This window comes from Typopeltis vanoorti, chromosome 4 (genome assembly GCF_054136105.1).
Source record: "Typopeltis vanoorti isolate ZY-2024b chromosome 4, IOZ_Tvanoo_1.0, whole genome shotgun sequence".
In the NCBI taxonomy this organism is placed as follows: Eukaryota; Metazoa; Arthropoda; class Arachnida; order Uropygi; family Thelyphonidae; genus Typopeltis; species Typopeltis vanoorti.
This window is the reverse complement of record NC_143552.1, coordinates 124,512,337-124,536,980: the sequence shown is the minus strand read 5'-3', so window position 1 is coordinate 124,536,980 and position 24,644 is coordinate 124,512,337. Positions and strand designations below refer to the sequence as shown.

The following is a 24,644-nucleotide window of genomic DNA, read 5'->3' as shown; positions in this document are numbered from 1 at the left end:
TCAACAAAGATGTTTTATTAACGCTTATATTTCGCTGATTTTCAACTCAGCATCATCAGAGCACAACACACTAGTAAATGCGACAGTGAGTGAGTGAAACAATATAATTGCAAAAGACAAAAGATCTAAAGTCCAATTTTTGGCGCCCTCTAATGAAAAAAAAAAAAAAAAAAAGCAGTTATCCAGGAGTTTTTCTTAGGATAACCGTCTCCCAAATTTTTGGCAAATTAATGCAACCATATTTGTTAAGGTTGGGAGAATTCTTCAAAGCCATTGCTGACTCAAAAAATAATCTTTCAGATCTATAACGACTTCTAAATAGCACATTCGTTTTTCTCCATCTAATCTTGTGTGACGGAGTGTCCAAAGCATGGTCTGCCAGTCCCGACTTGCCATAGTAATAGTAGCGAATGTATCTTTCATGTTCTTCCAGGTGGATGTTCACTGATCTTCCTGTTTGCCCATAATAGGAAGATCAGTGAACATTGACATGAGGTTTGAAAGTGATGCGTAGGCCATGTTTCAACAAAACTTTGGCTATCTTTTCCGATGTACCTCTGATATAGGGAATAGAAATGGTCATGTTGTATTCTTGTGTATTAGGGGAGGGCAGAGTAATGGGCCTATGCAGTATTTTATCCATTTTGTAGGGATTGTAGCCGTTGGCTAAGAACGTATGGCGCAGGTATTGGAGTTCAGTGGTCAGAGCTGTATCGTTAGAACAAATGGCTCTGGCTCTGTGTGTAAGTGTTTTTAATGCCGTACTGTTGGACTGGATGATGGTGTGATTGTTTATGTAGGTATCTTCCTGTGTGTGTGTGTAGGCTTTCTGTAAATAGAAAAAGATAATGATCCATCTGAAAGGCGGGTGACAGCCGTGTCAAGAAATGGTCAACAGTTATTTGATTCTTTTTCTACTGTGGACAAAAATCCACAAAACTAATATTCCCCTACACCCCATAGTTGATAGCATAGATAGTCCCACATATAAACTGGCCCGGCATTTAGCCAAGTCGCATTTAAGTTTTGTCGATTTGGAAAAGGCATATGACAAGGTGCCAAGAGAGAAGCTATTCAATACGCTGCAGTTATATGGTGTCAATGGGGCATTATATCAAGCAATACTTAGTCTTTATTTGAGTTGTGAGTCAGCAGTTAGAATTGAAGGAAGTACAGGAAGATGGTTTAATGTTAAATGTGGTGTGAGACAAGAATGTACATTATCCCCTCTGTTATTCATTATCTATATGGATCACATTATGAAGGAATGTGGTATTAAACTTGATATCAAAATTGGAGATGTTAATGTCAGCTCTTTGCTTTATGCGGATGATGTTATACTTCTAAATAAATCCGCTACAAGTCTGCAAGATTCTCTGACTAAATTCAATAGCTGTTGTAATAGATATGGTATGAAGGTGAGCAATAAAAAGACAAAGACAATGAAAATAGGCAGTATCATTGAAAATGTCAACTGTGTTGTAAATGGAGAACCTGTGGAACAAGTAAAACATTTCAGCTACTTGGCACGATTTTTACTGAAGATGGTAAATTAAATATAGAAATAGACAACAGAATCAGCAAAGCTGGTATGGTGGGAAGTCAATTGAATAAATTCATATGGAATAAAAAAGAAATTAGTCGGAAAACTAAATTAGCTGTATACAAGACAGTGTTCAAACCAGTTTTAACTTATGGATCTGAGAGCTGGGTCAGAAGTAAAACACTTGACCAAAGACTAGAGACCGCAGATATGAGAGTCCTGAGAAAGATTAGAGGCGTGAACAGATGGCATCAATGGCAATATCATATTAAAAATGAGGATATTAGGAAAGAACTTGACATTGTCAGCATCCTGGAATGTGTTAGCAGAGCTAATCTCAGGTGGTATGGTCACTTAAATAGAATGGGAGAGGAAAGATTAGCAAAACAAGTGTTCTCTGCCAGGTTGGCAGGAAAACGACCCAGAGGAAGACCAAGATATAGGTGGATTGATACGGTACAAAGTGCCTTAGACGATAGAAATATAATATCTGATAATGTTGGAGTCTTGACAAGTAACAGACTGATTTGGAGGAAAATTGTAGATAGGAAGTTAGTAATGATGTAATTTTTTCATGTAGTACTGTCATATCCTGTACACCCCTTGAGGGTACATGGCAGGAATTTAATGATGATGATGAAAGCAAACAGGACAACACTCTACAAAGGAGTCATGACTATCAAATGTGATGTGTTTAATAAAGATATTTCATACTATCTTAATATCTTTGATAATATACACATCGCATTTGGTAAAGTTAACCTTCAATGTGCTCTGAAAAGAGCCTAGATGACATCCTGAAGAGAAAGTGAAAAATTACCTTCATTCAACAAAAGAATGAATGAATGAATGAATGAAGGTCATCAAATGCTGTGGAAACAAACTGAAATTAACCATATTGCCTACAAAACAATTCCATCCACAAATTCAAGCAGACATCTGAAATGCTAAATATCCTCATCAAGAGTAACGAAAATGGAGGACTCATTTTACATTAAATCTAATTCCCCTTATAAAAGATCAATCTACAGATTTAGACTATGATGGACATTATGCTTTTTGCTACAAGAATACTCTATGCATGCACATATAATTGAAATTAATTAGCTGTTTATTAATATACCTGGATTGAATGTTATAACAGCTTCTGAATTTTTTTTTTTTTTGGTCATCCATATCAGTATATATTTCTGCTGAAGAAGTACACTCAAGTATAACCTGGTTAAGTATTACCAAACAGTTTTTCTTTTAAATTTGCTTTACTTCCATGTGATTAACACTAGTAATCCTTAAATACCATTGAAGAGTTTAAATGACAATCAAAGTTGGTCAAATCATCAAGCATTATAACAGATTAACTAATCTGTTATAATTTTGTTCTTATATAAATTCTGAAATATGATAAGTATATATGAGGTGTGGTAATTTAATTCCCAGAATGCACATGTAAAAAACACCTATGTTCAAAACTACTGTCACCTTCAAAGTAGTCCCCTTGTGCATTTATACACTGGTCTAGACAGTCTTTCTATTTTTGGAAACAGGCCTGGAACTCTTTCCGGAATACTCTCGAATTCCTTTATCACATTATACGAAATATCAGCAATGTGAGAAAATCTTTGTCCTTTTAGCACAGTCTTTAATTTTGGAAACAGCCAGAAATCACAGGGAACTAAGTCAGGTGAATAAGCAGGATGACTTAATTTGGTAATCGATTTTTTGGCCAGAAACTCTCTCACCATGAGTGCACTATGGCTTGGTACACTGTCGTGATGGATAATCCACTTGTCATGTCACCATTCAGGTCTTTTTCTCCTTTCTCAATTCATCAGCCATTAATCGGGCATTTAATCGTCTGTCAGATGATTAAATCTCACTATGTTCACATTTGCATCCAGCATTTTTGTTTTTGGCTGCTAACTTCTCGGATCGTCGTTCACATCCTCTCGCCCCCTTTGAATCTCTTATGCCACTCGAAGATACTTGACTTTTTCAGAGCATCCACACCATATGCCACTTTCAACAGCTCCAACATTTCAGTAGCAGTTTTGCCAATTTTCATACAAAATATGATGTTAACGTGCTGCTCCAAATTTTGATCACACATTTTTACATCAAAGTTGTCACGCAGATTCTCTCTTTTTCTCTCTCTTGTTTTTGCAATAGCCAACTAGCAAATGGCTCTATCAGCTTGAGTTTACACATGAATTAGTTAAAAGATATACAAACATGATTACTCAAGTGACTTCAAATCACCACATGGGCAACACTATATGGCTGATCCGAGAATTAAACTGTCACACCTTGTGTATTATGTTGTAAAGTATACGGATGTTTCACAAACCTCAACATACTGTTGGTGCAGCTTTTATTCCAATCACAGATGTCAACATCTGATTAAATTTGCCACCGAATGTTGATAAATGGATACAGATATTTGTCTATAATTGCACCATAATAAATCAGTTCCTGGAGTATCATTGGATGTGGTCATGCTTTAATATCTGCTTCCCAAACTGTAGAATTTAGACAGATCACTGGCCAGTCTAACCCTTGTTTTCATTTTCTCAGAACAAGTCACCGCCATTACAGTATAACGGTGCATTATCATCATGTAGATATTCAAATGAAACTATATCCACAGAAATGCCACTGTGTAGAAAATTCTCCATTCAATAAAGCCTTCTCATTTTTCCCAAGCACTATAAAATTGGGTCTCTGGTCAACCAGGAGAAGCATCCTCACACCATAGCAGTGAGAAAGATGATAGCTGGCCTATGGAATTGCATGAGGACAGGATGGAATGTGGGCTTCAGCTTGAGAAATAAATGTAGAGGAGAGATGACAATTTACTCTTTAGACAGTTTGCAACAGAAAGAAAGCTATATTAAAGCACCATGCTATTTAATTTCATTTAAAATACTTGCATGTCTATAAGGATTTGAGTAGGACTTTTCAAAAAAGTTTGTTACTTTGAATTTGCTATAATCAAATGTATACTATTGCCACCACTCAAACAGAATGATGCTCTAGCAAATAACAAGCTCCTAGCAGCTACCATGGCTGAAACATATCTTATGTATCATGATTCAACACTCCATTATCACAGTACACTGTCAATAATGTAGTGTTCATCCTCTCTGAACTATGTAAGTTAAACCAAACAATGCATGAAACAACATTTGGCTGTACACAATAACCTTTCCATGGAAACCGTTAGATAATGTTCTGGCACAAACATCTATGCTGATGCAAAACAGGAGGAATTTATATCTTTTTCAGCACCCTTTCAATAGTTTATTTGCTCTAATGTTTTCATCATACTGCTCAAGTGCTAGAATAAAATGAGGAGTAAAACCTTGTTGGAAGTCTTATTAATTAAACTATATTCCATTTCTAGTAATGCCTAAAATCTGCCATTATTTGGTATGTCTTCTTTACTTTCATATTTTGCCATGTCATATGGTTGTACAGTTATGTGTGATATTCAAAAAAGAGGGGATTGTATCTTTGCAATAGTATACATATATATAAATATTATTGGATTTTACAACTATATACTCTGAAAGGTACTCGAAAAAAAATTCTTCATTGATCTGAAAATCAAATCATAGTAGTCAACATTTTATCACATTAACGAATTATGTATAATGTTGGGTGAACAGAAACATTTCAAAAGATTAAATGACTGGAAAAATAAACAATACGTACCTCATCTACTTGGGCTTGTGTTTGTTGTAACCTTTTTTGAGCAGCTTGGTGCTGTGGATTTGGCTGCCTAGGAGGGGGTGAACCAGGCTCGGCACCATTTTCTGCAGTTGACCTAAAAATATTTTCATGAACACATGGATATCTTTTTATAAAGAAAAATCACAAATCTTTTATGAAAAAGGTTTTAATGAAGATTATAATAATGAAAATGTCAAACATGCACAACATTATTTTTACAGAGCTCACAACACAGAAATCTGAACTGTGGTAAACTTGCATTCTGTACAATCAAACAATAATACTTGCACTAGGATCAAAACTACAGAATTCTTAAGTTTCCTATATAAAATTTTACATTTCTCTTGTTATATAAAATTATTTAAACTAAATCACAGCATTTTCTTTACCCTTTCTCCTTTACCTAAAATTTCAATGGTGATTCTTTAGCATTATCTGGACTGCAGTACTGATTGTTGTATCCAAAAAAAAAAAAAAAAAGTGAGAAAGACTCCAAATCTATCATGCATTAGTGTGCCATGATAAAAGAATGGGATAATCCATAAAACTTCCAGAAACCAAAAGAAAACGCACATTGGTGATCAAAATCATCTACAACCTGGACATTAATAAAAATCCCTGTTGTGGGATTCTAATCCACTATTCAATTCAGTAATAATAGGAAATCAGGCCTTTGTGATCATGCAGCAATACTACAGTATAACTGTAGTGAATTACAACATAGCTTGTATGTGTGTACGCACTAAAGAAATGAATGTGAAGTCATTGGCCTCCTCATACAAGTAGCCTAGTCATGAATACTTCACATGCAAACTTTGTTTGCTTATACTTGAATAAAGGATTAAACAAGAATATAATTATTTGTCAAGTTTAATTTAATGTGTGTGTGCGCGTGCACGCACTCCTGATTTTTTGTATCTTAGTATGAAATTCAAAATGTGGAGCATTTTATTTTGAAGGTATTAATCCAACAGTATAATTTCCATAAGCTTGCCATAAAGAAACATTCCTTATTGCCCTTTCTAACTTAGCATTGGCAAATAGCTGGATATCCAATACAAAATTCATCAGCAAATTGAAAATAAAAATGCAAGAAAGAATTTTTAAAATACATTTAAAAAAAATACTATTTTGAGGCCTTTATAAACTAATGTATATGTTTGTAAAAGAGAAATGCATCAGCACCAAAAGGCATTTAAAAATGAGACCCATTATTTCTAACATAACTCAAAAACGGAGCTTCAACTATCTGAACAACAAAGCACAAAATTCCATTTCTCAGAGAATACTAAATTCTGATATGCTCAAATATTTAGCTTTGAAGCATGATTTTATAAAATCCAAATAATAACCAAGGTCATCTTCCTTTTCATAATTTAACTATCGAGCTGAAAGAGATGCTAAAATCTTTGCTGTTACTAATGGCCTAACACACATCTATTAAGCTTTGGAGAATAGACAATCACTGTCACTCCAATTTCTCACAGATCTCATACATTGTTTCTACTTTTTATGTGTTCCACTGAATTGGTCGTCACCATTCTTCCACTTTCCTCTAAGCAAATAAGCTATTTTAATAAAAATGTGAAGCTGCTGGACAACATCCATACACAATTCAACTGCAATGATAAACATCCTTCTGAATCCATTTAATAGTGCTGTTCTTTGGAAAAATCCTATCTTCAATTTTCTCCATTTGTATGGGTTTTTTTCTGTCCAATCATATGCAGAGTTGATATGTTAAAAAAAAAAAATAATAAATCTCCCCCCGTTCAAACCATTTCTAATATGATTCACAAAGTAATCAATCAGTGGTGAAAGCCATATAGTATATCACTGAGCACACTAAGAAAATTAGTGTGCTCAACAATTGTAGAAGTCATGGGACAGACCAAATGAAGGGACTTGTTCCAAACTTGGTCAAAAATCTTGGAAATAAAGAGCAGCCACTTGAGATTCAAAATTTTTTTATGACATTTGTCCAGAGATGATCAACATAAGCAGATCCTATGTTAATCGACAATACGATAATCCATACCAGCAACTATTAGTTGAATGCCTTCAAACAGCATCACAAAATTTGTTTTGATGGTACTTTAGAGAAGAACAAGGTGAGAGAGAAATTTGGCAGTTAATAAGCCAGTTACAGTACCCAGTCTTTTTTTTTTTAACTTGCACAGCCATGACAACCAACTCCAGTGATGTTAAGTATTATGCATGATCAGAAGGCCGAAAACAATTCAACCAAAAGAATGAGACACAGAGGTTATAACGATCACCTCCACCAGACATTCTTATAATGCCAGACAACTTGTGGATGAGAGTGGCTGTGCAACTGGGAAGAAAAGATCAGTTTTATTTTTCCTTCAATAACATTTGTATATTTGAGTCTATAATTCACCTCTGAAAGCTACATGAACTTTTTTTTTTCATACTTATTTTTGAATATCATGTTCACTTTCATCCTGCTCAAAAACAATGGTATTACTTTCTATTTCAAATCTTTCATATACTTGTGTCCTGAAACAACCATGAAGATACTGCTATCAACAATAACAGCTAATGAGACTTTTCTAATTTCTTATGTCTTTTCATCATGTGAATTTGACTAACATCTAAATGACAAACCATTACTATCCCCTGTGAATGATCTGCTAGCCCAAATTTCCTTGCACTTCATTGCATTCATTCGCCACATTCAACGTTACTGATGTGAACAATCATATCAGTACCATTATTAATTCTCCCAAACACACATGCCAATATCAACATCGATTTCCTGATATGATACAACAGGTGTTCAGCCACTATGACAGCACTACATGATTAAGTTTACATTATTAATAACCACTTATCAACAATTTTCCAACAAATTAGCCTACTTCTCAACCTTCCAACATTGTCATATCCAATATTTTGTTCTTCTAAGACACTTCTGATTGAATCAATCCAATCCACCCTAGACCTAGTTTACACCTGTCTTTTTTCCTGCTATCTTGGCATCAAACACCTGATTTGCTAACATTTCCTCTCCCATTCTGTTTAAGTGACCATACCACCTTAGATTAGCCCTGCTCACACATTCTTGAATGCAAACAATGTCCTTATATCCTAATGTCATCATTTTTCATACGATTCTGCAAATGCAATCTGTTCAGGCTCATAAATTTTCTAAGAACTCTCATATCTGTGCTCTCCAATCTTTGATCAAGTGTTTTATTTCTAACACATTTCTCAGATCCATAACTTAAAACTGGTTTTAACATTGTCTTGTATACTGCTAGTTTAGTATGTTTGCTAATTTTAATCTTATTCTATATAAATTTATTCAAGCGACTCCCCCACCCCAGATTTGCTTATTCTGTTGTCTATTTCCAGATTTAACTTGCCATCTTCACTAAGAACTGTGCCTAAATAGCTGAAATATTTTACTTGTTCTATAGGATCTCCATTCAGAATGCAGCTAAACTTTTCCATGTTCCTGCCTATTTTCATAGATTGTCTTTTTATTGCTGATTTACATGCCAAATTTGTTACAGCTGTCATTCAATTTAGTCAGAGAATCCTGAGGAGTTACACTAGATGTGTTTAAGAGTAACGCATTGTCTGCATAAAGCAAAGAGCTAAGTTTGATATCTCCAATTCTAATATCAGGTTCAATGCTATTTTCTTTCATGATATGTTTACATGTAAAGATAAGGATGTCATTTTGCCTTTTTACAAGGCCCTGATAAAACCTCACTTGGACTATTGTCTGCAGTTCTAATCTTTTGGTTTCAGTTGTGATTCTGATACAGTGAAGCGACTAACAGAGAGTGCTAAAAATGATATCAGGATTGTGGAATACTGATTATGAAGACAGATTGAAAATTTATAAGCTGCAGACAGTAGAAAATAGGAGTGATATAATTGAGACTTACAAACTTCTTAAAGGATCATACAGGACTTCAGTTGATGGAATTTTTCAATTTATGGAGCATGAGGAAAGGACAAGAAAGCATCCTTGGAAGCTGGGAATGAATGCTGCTAAGAAAGGGGCGGGGGCTAGATTTCTCTTTCTCACAGGGTGGTGCGTGATTGGAATGGATTGGATGTTGTGAGTACAAGCAGTGTGAATGAATTCAAGAATAAGTATGATAGCTGGTGAGTATAGTATGTGGCCTCCCTCGATGAGTCCCTGACTCCCTGGGGGTCTCTCTTAATAATATTATTATTAAACCTTGATGGAGTCAAGACTCACTGCAGGTCCCAATGTCACAGGGTATCATACCGCATATCAAACAATGTTCACTGTCTCTGCACTCATAACGCTCAGGAAATGTATTCCAATTGCTCACATCACCATGCAAAAAATCTGTTCCTGAACCCCCTTCCTTATACAGCTTACAGGGATGACCTCTTGTTCTCTCCCTGCCTTCACCCATTATGTGTATAACCTCCCCCACATTAATCTGGTAAGAATCCTTTAACAGCTTATATAGATGAGATATGATGATGATATCTCAATCATATTCCCCCCCATTCACCAGTTTTTGCAAAATGCATTTTCTCAATGTCTTCGTACTCAACATTGCAGATACCAGAAACCACCTTAATCAATTATCTCTGGACCTCATGAAGGTTATTTTCTTGATCATAAATTAGTAAATAATAATATTTGGTTAACCGATCAAGTGTTGATCAATTTTATTATTAACTGAACCAACTAGTTTCGCCACACTTATCTGTTGGCATCTTCAGGGCACTTACATATAGGTTTAAACACTCTCATAATTATGCGTAACTGCAAAACTGACAAGAATAAAAACCGACTAGAATAATTACAAATAAAATAGTATCGAACGTGAGTGAAACACGTATCGCGTGTACAAGATCAGCTAGCCGTTGCTGAGGAACTTTCTGTAGTTTGTATTAAAGTTCATTTCTTCCGTTTTTAAGGTTCTGATTAGGGTTTTCCATATCTCTGGGAGTATTAGGCCTTGATTTCTGTTAAGGTTCACAGTAGAACGGGCGACTGTGGCTGCTTCTTTGAAAATTCTTGAATGGTAATCTTCCTCTAAGTAAGGGGAACAGCTTTTGTCCCACTCGATGACATGGTTAGTTGTGGAGAAATGAGACGATAGGCCAGAAATGTCCTGTCTGTTGTTTTTGACATAGCCAATGTGCTCCTTTTGCCTGATTTCGAGGCTTCTCGAAGTCTGTCCGATGTAATTAGAGCCATGAGCATGGAATATTATAAACTCCAGCATATTTATAGAAAGGATGGTTGTCTTTTGGAGATCTTAGTAGTTTACGAATAGATTCTATAGGTTTAAATGTTACTCTTATTTTGTGTTGTTTGAGGAGATTGGCGAGCTTGTTGGAGATGCCACTTACAAACGGAATTGCAATCGTTTTTATATATTGAATCTCTTCTTGTTCTCTTTGTGGTGGTTCAGAGAAAAGGATTTTATTGACTAGTCTTCTTTGATAGCTGTTCAAGTACAGATTGTTGGAAATAAATTTTAACTCATCTTGAAGGGTCTTGTTGTGCATTGTGATGCAAATAGCTCTTTTCTTTAACATGTGTATAATGCTGAGTTTATGTGATATGTGGTGAGAGGAGTTAAAATGTAGGTAGCGACCTGTATTGGTCGGTTTTCTGTACACCGATAGATTTATACTGCCATCAGTTTGTTTTTTGATTAAGATGTCTAAAAACGGAAGTTGTTTTTCTCTTTCAAGTTCCAGAGTGAATTTAATAGAATGATGGAAGGCGTTGATCTTTTTGAGAAAATCATATATGTCATCTTTGTTATTGTTCCATATGATGAAGATATCGTCCACATATCTAAACCAAATTTTAGGTCTAGGAAAAATTTGTGATAAGATTTTGTTTTCTAAGTCTTCCATAAAGAGGTCAGCACATGAAGGTGAGAGTGGGCTTCCCATTGCCAAGCCTGTTAATTGTTGATAGATTTTATTTTTCCAAGAAAAATAATTAGAGTTTAGGCAGTGAGCAAACAATGCGGTTATATCTTGTGGGAACAAGGTACTTAAGATGTCAATGACCTCTACTACAGGAACGTTTGTAAAGAGAGAGGTGACATCTAAGCTGGCTAGAAGATTATCCGATATCTTGATGTTTTTTAGCTTTTCCACGAAATGTCCAGATCCAGAGTTTTTGATGTAACTCTGAGTTGTGGATGTGTTGCTGTAGGAGTTTCGAGAGATGTTTTGACAATAAGTAGGTGGAGAGTTGATTGCATCAACGATTGGGCGTAAAGGAATACCCTCTTTGTGCACTTTTGGAACGCCATAGAGTCTCGGAGTTAAAGGATGCATCGATTTTAGTTTTTTAATCAAGTCTGTTGGCCAGTTGGATAAATTGCGTAGTAATTCGTTGGTATCATTGTGATTTTTTAATGTTGGATCTTTTGTTAAAAGACGGTATACAGACAAGTCAGATAGCAGATGGTTAACTTTGTCCTCATAGTCCTTTGAGTTCAGTATCACAGTACTGTTTCCTTTATCTGCTTTAAGTATTATGATGTCTTTGTTGTTTTTTAAATCACGAATAGTTCTTTTATCTAGTGATGAGAAGTTTTGTTTTGTGGAATAGGGCGAGGAAAGTATTATTGAACTCAAAGGACTATGAGGACAAAGTGTATATCACTAGGACTTGATAATATGAAATATTATCAAGTCCTAGTGACATACATTACAGTTCCTCCTCCTCTCCTCCCACTGCATTCAATTTCTGCATGATGTCACATTCACAAGAATGAAATGCCTTTATAAATTGCTTATTGAATCCATACAACTTATTAACTTACACTTGATTTCACATCAAACCGTCATCCTGTATTCCCTTCAATTCTAACTGCTGACTTACAACTTAAATATAGACTATATATATTGCCCTAAATAATGTTTTATTTACCCCATATAACTGTAGTGTTTCAAGAAACTCTTTCCGAGTACCTTGTCACATGCCTTTTCTAGATCTACAAAAGTACAGATAATTTCTCAACTATCTGTTGAAAATGAAAATCTGATCCTGACAACCTCTATTTGGCCTGAATCCAGATAGTTCTCCCAGTTTCTCTTCCACAATTTTTCTCAGTCTCTTAAGTATGCCTGGAACACTTTGTAGAGAAATTGCCCTGTAATTCTCACATTCAGCTTTATTTCCTTTTTTTTATAGATGGAAACAATGAAAGCTCTACTCCAATCATCTGCAATTTGACCTTCTGACCAGGTACTCCGAATTATGCAGCACAGCATAATTAAGAAGGTCTGGTCAAATATCATCTGCACCAGCTGCCTTTTCACTAAGTTTTTCTACCTCAAGTATTGATATGTACTCCTGTTTGCACTTTTCATAAAAATTTTCTATTACAGTACAGTTCTGTCACTGTTTGTTTCATTTAACAGTATTTTCAAGTAATTACTGGAGACATCTAAGATATTCTCAACTTTAGGTTTCACCTTTATCAACTTTGATTTCTTTTTCAATAGCCTCTAGAACATTTTGCCACCTTCTATCATATTTACCTTCTATACTCTTACCAAAGTCTTCCTATGGCTGTTGCTCACCTGTTTCACACACAGCTGAGCAACAGCCAGAGGAAGACTGTTTGTTAATAAGTTGGCAGAGGCTCTAAAATAATACATTTTTTCTGTATTCTTTTAGAGCATCTGCCAACTGATTAACTTTACACTTTCTTCTTTTCCAGGACTGCTTCTTTAACTTCTTATGTCCACTATGGTGTTCTTATTTTCCTATTCTTGCAGACAATTTCTAAAGTCATCACTAACCTTCCTGATGACATTTCCTTCTGGCTCCAGATGTGTCTTGGCTGCCATCCCCTCCCCCTTTGCAACATATGTACTTCCTTACTTCTGCTTGGACTCATCTCTCTTCCAGTACTCTCCTCCATCTTTCCAATTTACCTGCCACTTCTCTCGATTCTGCACACAACATTGTCCAAAGCGTGTCTTCTCTCGCCACCTCCATCACAATATTAAACAGGAATGGATTAATGCTGACCCTTGATACAAACCAACTGTCACTTGAAAGCTTTCTGTCTCTCCCAGGCAGGTCCAAACTCGTCTTCACATTTCTGTACATCTCCTACGCCAACCTGACATATTTCTCCAGTACCTTCTCCCTCAGACACCTCGAGATTTCTTGCTTTGGCACTATCATACACTTTCTCCAGATCAATAAACACCAGATGTAGCTCCCGTTGTTTCTCTCGAAATTTTTCCATTATCTGCCGTAACCCAAAGATAGCATTCGTCATTGATTGAGCAGGCATGAAACCAAACTGCTTCTTTGCAATCTCCACTTCCTCCCTCAGTCTTCCATCAAGAACTCTTTCTAGGATTTCATTGTGTGAGACATCAACTTTATTCCTCTGTAATTCTTACAGTCTTGTTCATCCCCTTTACCCTTGTAAGAGACAAGAGTATTTTACTTCCACTCCTCAGGCATTTTTTTCCCTGTTGGCAAACTTTTATGAACAGATCCCACAGCAGGTCAATGCTTCCACTGGGATCCTGTCAGGGCCTGATTTTTCATTCTCTTTACAGCCTCCTCAACTCCCACTCTACTGATGTTCTGCACCATCCCTCTCATAAGGCTGCCCATCTTTTCTGCGAGTCTTCACATTTTCCTCATTCAAGAGCCCTTCAAAGTGTTATTCTGGCCTATGCTCTGTAATTCATCACATTTCTCCCAAAATTCCTTCCACAGCATTTTCTTCATATAATTTTTTAATGTATATATAAAAAAATCTTTAATCTTTTTATTATTATTATTAAACCAGTAGAATTAAAAATTAATTCCACTAGTAAAAGGTTGTAAACCTACTGCACTACCAAATGTGGGTGTTTTGATGTCCAGTTTACTTCATATCTAACCATATTTTGATGATCTAACCTTATAAAGGTTAGATCATCAATAAAATACTGCTCTATAGATCACACATGACACTGTTTCAAGCTTTCCCCAATGTAGAGATTACATAGAAAAACAAAAATATTTACTACAGTTTCAAAATCCAACTTTATTACTGAATATTTTTTACAAACTTACTCTCACTTGCAAAAAGTTGGGTATGTTAGTGCTAGGGAGTCAAGTATATAAATTTTTACTATGTTCTTAACACCCATGAAAAGTTTATTTATAAACATACAGTACATTCATTTGTATACTGCAAGCAGACTAAAGATTTTCCCCTTGATTTTTATTGTTATTTGAAAACTGTCTTTAAATAGCTCACTTAGTGTTTTGCTAATTTCTGTTATACCATATGATTTATTCAACTTGTTCCCTAGAAAATCAGCATTGCACATTCTATTACTCATTGTTCTATTTAGCATCATTGTCAAAACTGGACCTAAACAGCTGAAATATTTTACTTGTTCTATAGTTTCTCCACTGACTATGTTTACCATAATCCCAGTCTATTTTCAGTCTGTCTTGTTACTGATGTTCAGCAAACTCGTCACAGCAGATATATAATTCAGATAGCCCTGGAAGCTTAGATTTATTTAGAAATAGACATTACATAAAGTAAAGAGCTAAAAAATACGACAGTGTGTTTAAGCCTGTCTGCTATGAAGTAAACTAGACAAAATACCTAGTCTAGCTATAAATACTGTTACAACTTGAACCATGCATAAACTTTTAATCTATAAGTAAATCAATTACAGCTTTTAGCATATACAAGCCACATGTATAATGTGCATATACCAGCACTCAATGTTTGAAATGCCCCCACCCATTCTTCTGTTTTCTATGAAGCCACATATCGATGACGACACACAACATCCAAACAGAATGCCACTGCTTGTTCCATATCCATCTTCAAGCTGGTGATGGGGTGTTTTGTTCCTTGCAGGCTACTCTCTCAAGCTCCAACCACAATTTGAAGTCTAATGGATTCAGATTGGGACTTCCAGAAAGCAAATCAAATGGTGATACGTGTTCGGGCACTTTCACCTCCAACCACAGTTGTGTAGTAGTCCTAGCCTTGTGTGCAGGGACTAAGTCCTGTTGGAAAGTCCACTGCCTACTGTTGTTGTTCAGGGGCCATATCACAGATTCCAGCACAGTATCTTGATACACTTTGGTGGAGGTTTTGACTCTTTTCTCACAGAAATGCAACTTTGATACTCCCTGATGTCACACACCCTAACAAACCATCACTGACGGGGCGATGACTTCTCTGAATAATCCTGGGTACTATGGCACATGCTGTGCTACAATCCAGGCTATATACCCAAATGTTCTGACAGTTAACTCTTCAATGGTGAAAATCTATCTCTGTATCTGTTTGTGTACTGCTGGAGAAGTGTGTTTGATTTTATCACCCTCTGCCACATAAGTTGTAGTGTTAGGAAATGCAATAGGCTCTCAACTCCCAAGTTCATCAGTTAGTACATCTGGCATCATCCTCTGAAAAACTTTCATCTCTTATGACATTACTTTCTGAGTTCTCACAGGATTACAGCAGAGGAGTGCTTTCACAGATCTCAAGAGTTGTGATCTAATGCAGTGTGAAAGACTGTCAAACATGTCTTCTGTATCGTTATAATGGTTATTCTTGTTGAGAGGCTTATACGCTGGTTACACACGATAACTAATAATTAAGGAATCGACAGCGTACACTAGAAATATAAATTAAATAAACTTTAATATATACTTTCCGATATTTCGGCAAACGTCACGTTGCCAGCTTCTTGGGAATTTAATACAAAGACAAGTGCACACAAGTACTACATAACAGCAAATGAGAACCGAAGCTAGGAAGCTAACGTTTTCGTAAAGTCCTGATGGTGCCCCCTGGTGGGCTATATTGGTAGTTCTTGGCCTTTGGGCTGAAGTTCTTCTGATAAATGTTTCCCAAATTTGGGGCAGTCTCATGCATCCAAATTTGTTGAGGTTTGGCATGTTCATAAGGGCTGAGGCTGATTCCATGAATAGTCTTTCATCTTTGAACTTGCTGTGGTGTATTACTGTGGCTTTCTTCCATCTTATTCTGTAGCGAGTATCCAGAGCGTGGTCTGCAAGCCCAGAGTGGCTGTACTGGTGAAATCGGATGTAATCCTTGTGTTCTGAGATTCTGATATTTGCTGTCCTGTCTGTTTGGCCAAAGTAGGACAGTTTATAGCTGCAAGGGACCTGGTATACACCAAGTAGGTCTAGGGGAAGTGGTTGGTCTTTAGTGGAGCGAATAAGGGATGCCAATTTTCTATGTGGTCTGTAACAGGTGGTCAAGTCATGTTTTTTTAAAATTTTGTTGATTTTTTCCGAGGTGCCTCGGATGTAGGGAATGGTGATAGATTTAGAGTAATCTTTTTTGTGAAGGGGAGGGGATGGTGGGTTGTGAATAACTGGGTTAAGTATTTTTTGGATTCTTTTTTTTTGGGGGGGGGGGGGTAGCCATTGGCTGAGAAAGTGTCACAGATGTGATTTAGTTCAGTGGTTAGGGCTTGATCATTTGAACAGATTATTTTTGCCCTGTTGAATAATGTTTTAATAACTCCATATTGTTGTGAGGGGGGGGTGATGGGATTGTTGGTGAATGTATCTGCCTGTATGGGTGGGTTTTCTATAAACTGAGAAAACCAAGGTTCCATCAGGTTGGCGGGTGACTAGTGTGTCTAGGAAGGGGAGGTTATTGTTTTCCTCTTTTTCCAGGGTGAACTTGATTCTAGGGTGTTGGTTGTTTAAGTGTGTTAGGAAGGAGAGGAGTGAATCCGGGCCATGTGGCCAAATAGCGAACACATCATCAAGGTAGCGAAGCCATATGGTAAGTTTTAGTGGGGCTGAGTTTAAGGCTTTCTCTTCAAACATCTCCATAAAGAAGTTGGCCAAGGGTGGGGAAAGTGGTGAACGCATGGCTATCCCCTCTATCTGTTTGTAGAATTTTTCCTGCCAAACGAAATAGCCTGAATTCATCGTAAACTGAAATAGGGCTGAGATATCGGGAGGAAATTTAGCTTGGATTAGCTCTAAGGTTTCTTTGAGAGGGACATTCATGAATAGGGAGGAGACGTCAAAACTGACCATTATGTCATTATGTTGGAGTGCAAGGTTTTCTATACTGGCTTTGAAGTGGGCCGAGTTTTTTTATGTGTGATGGTGTGTTGCCAGTATAGTGTGAGAGCGCTTTGGCTAAATGCTTGGCTAGTTTGTAAGTGGGAGAATCAATGCCATCCACTATGGGACGTAACGACCCATTGTGGATGGCATTGATTGCCATCAATGATGGTAATCTCAGAACACAAGGATTACATCCGATTTCACCAGTACAGCCACTCTGGGCTTGCAGACCGCTCTGGATACTCGCCACAGAATAAGATGGAAGAAAGCCACAGTAATACACCACAGCAAGTTCAAATATGAAAGACTATTCATGGAATCAGCCTCAGCCCTTATGAACATGCCAAACCTCAACAAATTTGGATGCATGAGACTGCCCCAAATTTGGGAAACATTTACAGCCCAAAGGCCAAGAACTACCAATATAGCCCGCCAGGGGGCACCATCAGCACTTTAGGAAAACGTTAGCTTCCTGGCTTTGGTTCTCATTTGCTGTTATGTAGTACTTGTGTGCACTTGTCATTGTATTAAGTTCCCAAGAAGATGGCAACGTGACGTTTGCCAAAATATCGGAAAGTATATATTAAAGTTTATTTAATTTATATTTCTAGTGTACGCTGTCAATTCCTTAATTATTAGTTATCATGTTATAATGGTTAATAGTCCGATACACAAACATGCTACTGATCCAAGAGTTTTTAGCAACTTGAAAATAACAGATGGTTGCATCCCAACCCACTGCATGTTAACCCATAAAGCAAGACAACTTTCTCTCTACTGATAAACATTGAATGTTGACTGCACTACGTCACTAACAGAGCTGGGCTCATGCAATTCTATGGGCAGTACAGAAGTTGTAAGAATATTTATGACAAGACTGTGTACATAAGTGATACTACTACTACAGACCTGGATCTGCTGAAGAGGAATGAGCTGCAAAGATAAACCTCATAGATACAAAGGTAAGACTCATTGGGCAATTTCAGCTATGGGTACATAGACCAGAGAGGAGAAAAGTACAACAAGGGAAGTGAATTTATAGTTACTGAGGGATAACTACCAAAAGTAGCATGCGATGGGACTTGTGGTGCAACAATACTGGATCTAGTAATTTGAGAATCTGTATACAAATTAGTCAGCTGTTTTCTTCTGATGCAGGGTTCATATAGTTTTAACTTTAGCAATAACAAATCATGATGGTTTTGAATAAAAACAGTGTTTTGGAAAAGGTTAATGGATGATTAAACTACTTGGGTTTGAAGCCACATTTTCTCATCATGGTTAATATTGAAAAAAAAAAGTAAATAGATATCTGAAGAAAGCTACCACTCAGATTTTTTAGCAAGAAAAACTGTAGATCAAATACCAGGAGAAAGGCGATGGCCAGCCCAGGAGCAATTAAAAGTCCAGCAGGGTAGCAGCCATGAGGAGAGCAAAATCTCACTACGAAAAGCAGTTAGCCTTACAGACAATAGGAAATCTAAGAGAATTGTTTTGTTACGTGGCAAATAACAGGATGAATGACCACAGAAGAATAACTTTGATGAATGCAGAAGATAGGAAATAATCAGATATCTCGTAACTAGAAAGGCTGTTAAGTGATCACTCAAAATTCATTAAAAGTTGTGAGCACAAATGAATACTTGACTGATTAAAGGTTTAAGATTATAGTTTTTCTGCTACACATGGCACTTCGTTTAATAAACAAAGCTATAATCTTCCAAACAAATCAGTAATCTTATCAATAACTCAGGAGCTTCAAAATCCTCCAGTCAATCTACATTCTTGTTTTCATAAACACTTTCAAAATAATATCCATTCGCACTTGCTCTGTGAAGGGTTGGTTGTGCCTCACCAACTTGCTCATGTTTTATAACACAGTGACAGCTGAGTTGGATAAAGGTAATGTGTTACAGTGATGCTGAACTTCACAAAAGTTCTTTGACAGGATACCACATGGAATTCTAATCAATAAACTGCAGCACATAGGTATGTATGTAGGGTTGGTGAGGTGGATAAGAGGGTGGTTGATGGAGATAGCAGTTTATTTAGGAGTAGTCCAGAAGGAGAGCTCTGTTCTGGGCTGCTACTGTTTAATTTGTACATTAATGATATAGGAAAGGATCAGAGAAGAACTCGTGGATAGGCTTACATGTTCATCGGACATGTAATAGATTTAACGGTATTGATATGAACACAGATGGATAAGAAAATAACTATTTATTAAATTAGAAGCTAATATTTTGCTGGTATTATATCCAGCATCTTCAGAGCACACAACACAAAGTTTGTTACAAATGCAAGACAACCACAATTCGGTGTAACAGTGGGGCTAGTGGCGCCCTATTAGGACTTTAGTCTTGTGTTGCACGCTGCAATTACTTATACTAGCCCCACTGTTACACCGGATTGTGGTTGTCTTGCATTTGTAAACTTTGTGTTGTGTGCTCTAAAGATGCTGGATATAATACCAGCGAAATATTAGCTTCTAAGTTAATAAATAGTTATTTTCTTATCCATCTGTGTTCATATCAATACCGTTAAATCTATTACAACAGAGAAGAACTGTTCAGTTGTTTACTGATGATGCAAAACTGAGTAGAGCAATAGTTAATACAGATGATGTTAAAATAATTTTGCAGGATGATTTGGACAGACTCGCAGTCTGGGCAAAGGAGAACAAATGTAAGTTTAATATGGCAAAGTGTAAGGTTATGCATTCTGGGGTGAAAAGATTACGAAAGATATACCAAACTGATGGAACTGTACTCCAGGAAATTGATGAAGCCAGAAATTTGGGAGTGTTAGTGGATAAGGAATTAAAGTTTAGAGGGCACATAGCAAAAGTGGCTAAAGCAGCTCAGATTACTTGGTTACTGAAGAATACTTTCATAAGCAGGTTATTATTCCTCTCCATTAAGCCTTGATAAGTTGACATCTTGATTACTGTGTACAGATCTGGTCATCTGGGTTTCTTGGCGAGGAAGAGATGGAGAGGATCCAGAGGTGAGTGGCCAATATTAGCAAATCTATAGAAAGAACCTTATAAGAACAGGTTGAAGATTTGTGGGTTACAGAAACTGGTTGACAGGCAGAAAAGGAGTGATATGAATGAGACATACAAATTACTGAAGGTTTTTTTTTTACAAGATTAATAGAGGAAAATTTTTCAGAACAGGTGGTGGGAGAACTAGGGTGTTAGAACTAAATATTTTACTTCTAGATTGGTGAATGAGTGGAATAGGTTACCAGTGTCTTGTGGGTGCCATGATTGTGAATAAGTTCAAAGCAAAGCATGATGTTTAGGGATTTTTCAATGAGTCTAAGGACTCCATAGTATAGCCTGTAATAATTTAACATTAAATTTTGAATTCTGTTCACCTGTCCCCTCTTCCAATTATTTACAATCATCCTGTAAGGAATTGAGATGTGAAGAATTATCTAGTCAGGTTCATGTCAGCAAGCAAATGGAAAAATTGACTTAATAGTTGAACTTCAGGGGCCACTTAAGGTTTGAAGCCAGATAACTGGAAAGAAACCTCTATATAGCCATTTAAGAAATGGAAATTAATGGAAATTTTTCTGTGGTCCATTAGTAGGTATTGTTAAATCTTGAATAGAAGGAAGTTTAGTAATATAATACCTATTGTTCAGATTTAACAAGTATCAAAAATCCTGCTAAAATACTTGTCTGTTAATAAGAGAAATTGAGTGTAAATGAAATATCGTTAATGTCTTTTCCTTTAAGTTTTGAATATTGTATTATCAAATGTTTTGTATGAGAAAAGTAGAAATTGTATATGTGGTGAATTGTGCATAAGTATACCAAGGTCAAGCTAAAGCTCCAGACAAAATAAGAGGATTAATTCGTGACCTGCGGCTAAAACAAATGCAAAGGTCAATGTTGCGTAGGGGTTTCCCGTCAAAATGCAATGACAAGCAACGGTATTGGGTGCAGAGTGGACGATGACTTAAGAGCGGGAAGGTCATCGGAGCCGAATATATAGAAGTTTACAAAAAAGTCAGAGAGGAGGCCGTCCGGTCCACCGTCGCCGTCAGAGAGACTGCCCGGATGCACGTTGCATGAGAGAGGAGTTTCGCGCTTCTAGAAAGGAGCTTCTCGGTTCAAGATGTCGCTAGAGAGAAACTACTTCCATGCTGCAGACAAGGTTTCAAATTGCCGAAAGGAAGAGTTCCAATTGCCGGAGAAAAGTTTCCAGGCCAGGTTAATGTCAGACATTCACCAGTGTGTTGCTTTTTCATTACAATTTGATGAATCAAACGACTTCATTGATATTGACCAATTAATGGTATTTATTTGCATGGTATTTCAAGATTATTCAAGTAAAGAAGAACGTTTGAAAAGTATACCATTATTGGGAAAGATTGGGGGGGGGGAGATATTTTCTGCATTTGATGAATTTGCGAAACACCACAAACTTCCGCTTTTAAACTTGTGTCTATTACTACTGATGGTGCTTCTGCAATGATAGGTAACAAATCAGGCTTCATTTCATTATGTAAAAACGATGACAAATATCCAGATTTTTTAATGTACCACTTTATTATTCACCAACAAGTACTGTATAGTAAAAGATTAAACACAAAAGATGTTTGGATATTACATTTAAAATTGTAAATTCTGTTCGAGGAAAAGCCCTGCAATGGCAGTTATTTAAATTACAGGCAGATGATGATAGGAACTTCTGTTGTACAATAATGTTAGCTGGCTCAGCAAAAGTCAATTTTTAGAAAGATTTCTTGTAATTAACGATATAAAAATTTTTCTTGATGAAAAAGGAGATATTTATCCACAATTGAGTGATAAAAGATGGTTGTTACACTTATCATTTTTAGTAGATTTCTGTATGAAATTAAGCAATTTAAATTTAGAGTTACAAGGTAGAGATAAAAATTTAATTGACATGTTAAGTTCAATAAAAACTTTCCAACAATACTTACTTTTATTCAAGAAAAATATAAATGACCGCAAATTTAGACATCTCCCATATTGATTAATTTTTTTTGAACAAAATCAAGAAATGCTTCGCTATGATTTAAAAGAATTTATTCGTGAAATAGAATTAGTTTAGGAAGAAATAAATTCAAGATTTAAAGATTTTAATAAAACTGAAATGATTGTATCTTTTATCAATAATCCATTTCAAGAAAACTTGAACATCACAGAACTTTCGAAATAAAATTAGTGGGCTGTTTGATATAAACCAAGCTGAAGTAGAACTTGAGATAATAAACATTCAGAATAGTTTACATTTAAATCAATAAACAACGAAGTCATTTGGAAGTATGCACATGAAAAATTCCCAATATTAACTGATACTGCGAGAAAATTCTGTCGTGTTTCGGATCGACATACTTGTCAGAATCTGCTTTTTCAAATATAAACGTCATAAAAAAATCAATTAAGAAACCAAATTACAAATGATCATTTGGATGATTGTCTGCGATTGGCCACTCTTCATATCAACTTCATTACGAAAATATTGCGAGGTCCAAACAATGCCAAATTTCACATTAACTTTTTTTTTTTTTAATCAACCAGCATTTCCTGTAGCTTGTGAGTTTGTAATCAATCTGTTGTTTTTTCTAACTTTGGTTTTCCAAAATAGAGAAATAAATATTTTATTACAATATATATATATATATATATATATATATATATATATATATATATATATATTTTTTTTGTATTAAAATAATTAAAAGTGATAAATTTTTAAATACACAAAGTTTTTAGTTGTGTATTTGTGCATAATCAGATATCAGGTTGGGGGAACGTGATCTATATACGAGAGGAGATTGCCGAATAACTTATATATAAGAGAGTAGATTGCCGAATAATTTTTTATAGAAAAGTAGCTCAAGTAGTAAAAAAGATTGAACACCACTGATATATGTTAATGCCCAAGATTGGTTGTGTAGATAATCGATGCAAGTCCTGTTTAATAATTTGCAGTATGTAGCAAAGAAATTAGAGAGCTGAGCATTAGTCTGTAGGTGCATAAATGAATGGTGGAAGTTTGTATATTGCTTGTGTTAACTAACACATAGAAAGGTTACATATATTTTGTCTTAATATAAAATTGAATGCAAGGCTTTGCAGGCTAGAGACTTTTCACATGATAAATAAGTTGAGTATGAGACTTCTTTGTTTAATGTCTTAAGTGATTAACTTTACTTCAGAAATTGTAATTCAAGCACGTGATATACCCATTGCTGTTTGTAAAAATATTTGTTTTAGTTAAAATAAATGTGTTTAGTTTTGGAAGTAGCTTGCCTGATCACTGTTATCCAGCGCACTGTCTCCAAAAAAAATAATCGGACCTATGTGATCAAGGTAAAGTAATCGTCACGACTGTGCAATTTAGAGTTACTTGAGATTAATGAAAAAAGGGTGTATATATATATATATATATATATATATATATGCTTAGCAGATTCTCATGTTAGTAAAGAACAGAAAATTTACACAGACCTTCTTCATGCCACAGTCATTAATTGAAACAAATTTTTCAAGGACTATTAAACATGAGCATTAACGTTTGAAATTGAGGATTTTCCCTTAAATAGAAGTTGTTTTTTTTTTCCAAAATTCGACACTAGCACGTGTAAGGCAATGCTATAACCTTACAATATTGAGGTGGCGGTTAGTTAAGCGGATTACAAGTGGACTAAGCTCAAGTAATAGTATCAGACGCAAGTTTTAAGATTTAGAACATCTTAGGCAAAGACAGAGATTATCGTCTCCGAAGGAACTTAACATATGCTCAAGCAGACATAGATATTAATGTAAAGGGGGGGGGGGACTCTTAAAGGTAAGAGTAACTTGAAAAACAATGAATATTACAAAGGTGCAACTGACATTATATTTACACAGATATATTATTTTGAAATAAATAGATAAGTATTCTCAAACATTTTATCTTGCATAACTTGCAAGTCATCGCCATTATTATAAAATTCAGAGATAACAATAAACAAAATAATAATAATTTAAGAAGACTGATTTTCATTTATTTCACCTGCCAAATGTAATACAAAAGACAAATTTATATTCTTTTATTCTTCCACCACTCTTTAGCCCTTAAGTAGCTATGTGATAGTAGTGTATTATTGGAACAAATATTTTCACCATGTGAATTACCATATTTTCCCATGTATAAGACAAACCCTCATTTTTCAAACCGAAAATTAGGAAATCAATATTTTAAACATAAAACAGAACAGATCTGATATTTTTTTAAATATTTAAAG

The 24,644-nt window shown here is 35.7% G+C and overlaps 1 protein-coding gene across 2 annotated transcripts in view; it reads right to left on the bottom strand.

Moving 5' to 3' along the window:
* Positions 1 to 24,644, bottom strand: part of LOC150107655 (vesicle-associated membrane protein 3-like) — a 112,599-nt gene that overhangs the window by 73,591 nt on the left and 14,364 nt on the right. For both annotated transcript variants that reach the window (XM_090391987.1, XM_090391986.1), the window contains exon 2: positions 5,255 to 5,366. In XM_090391987.1, the coding sequence (XP_090248113.1) occupies positions 5,255 to 5,366 (112 nt within the window). The remainder of the gene's footprint in view (positions 1 to 5,254; positions 5,367 to 24,644) is intronic.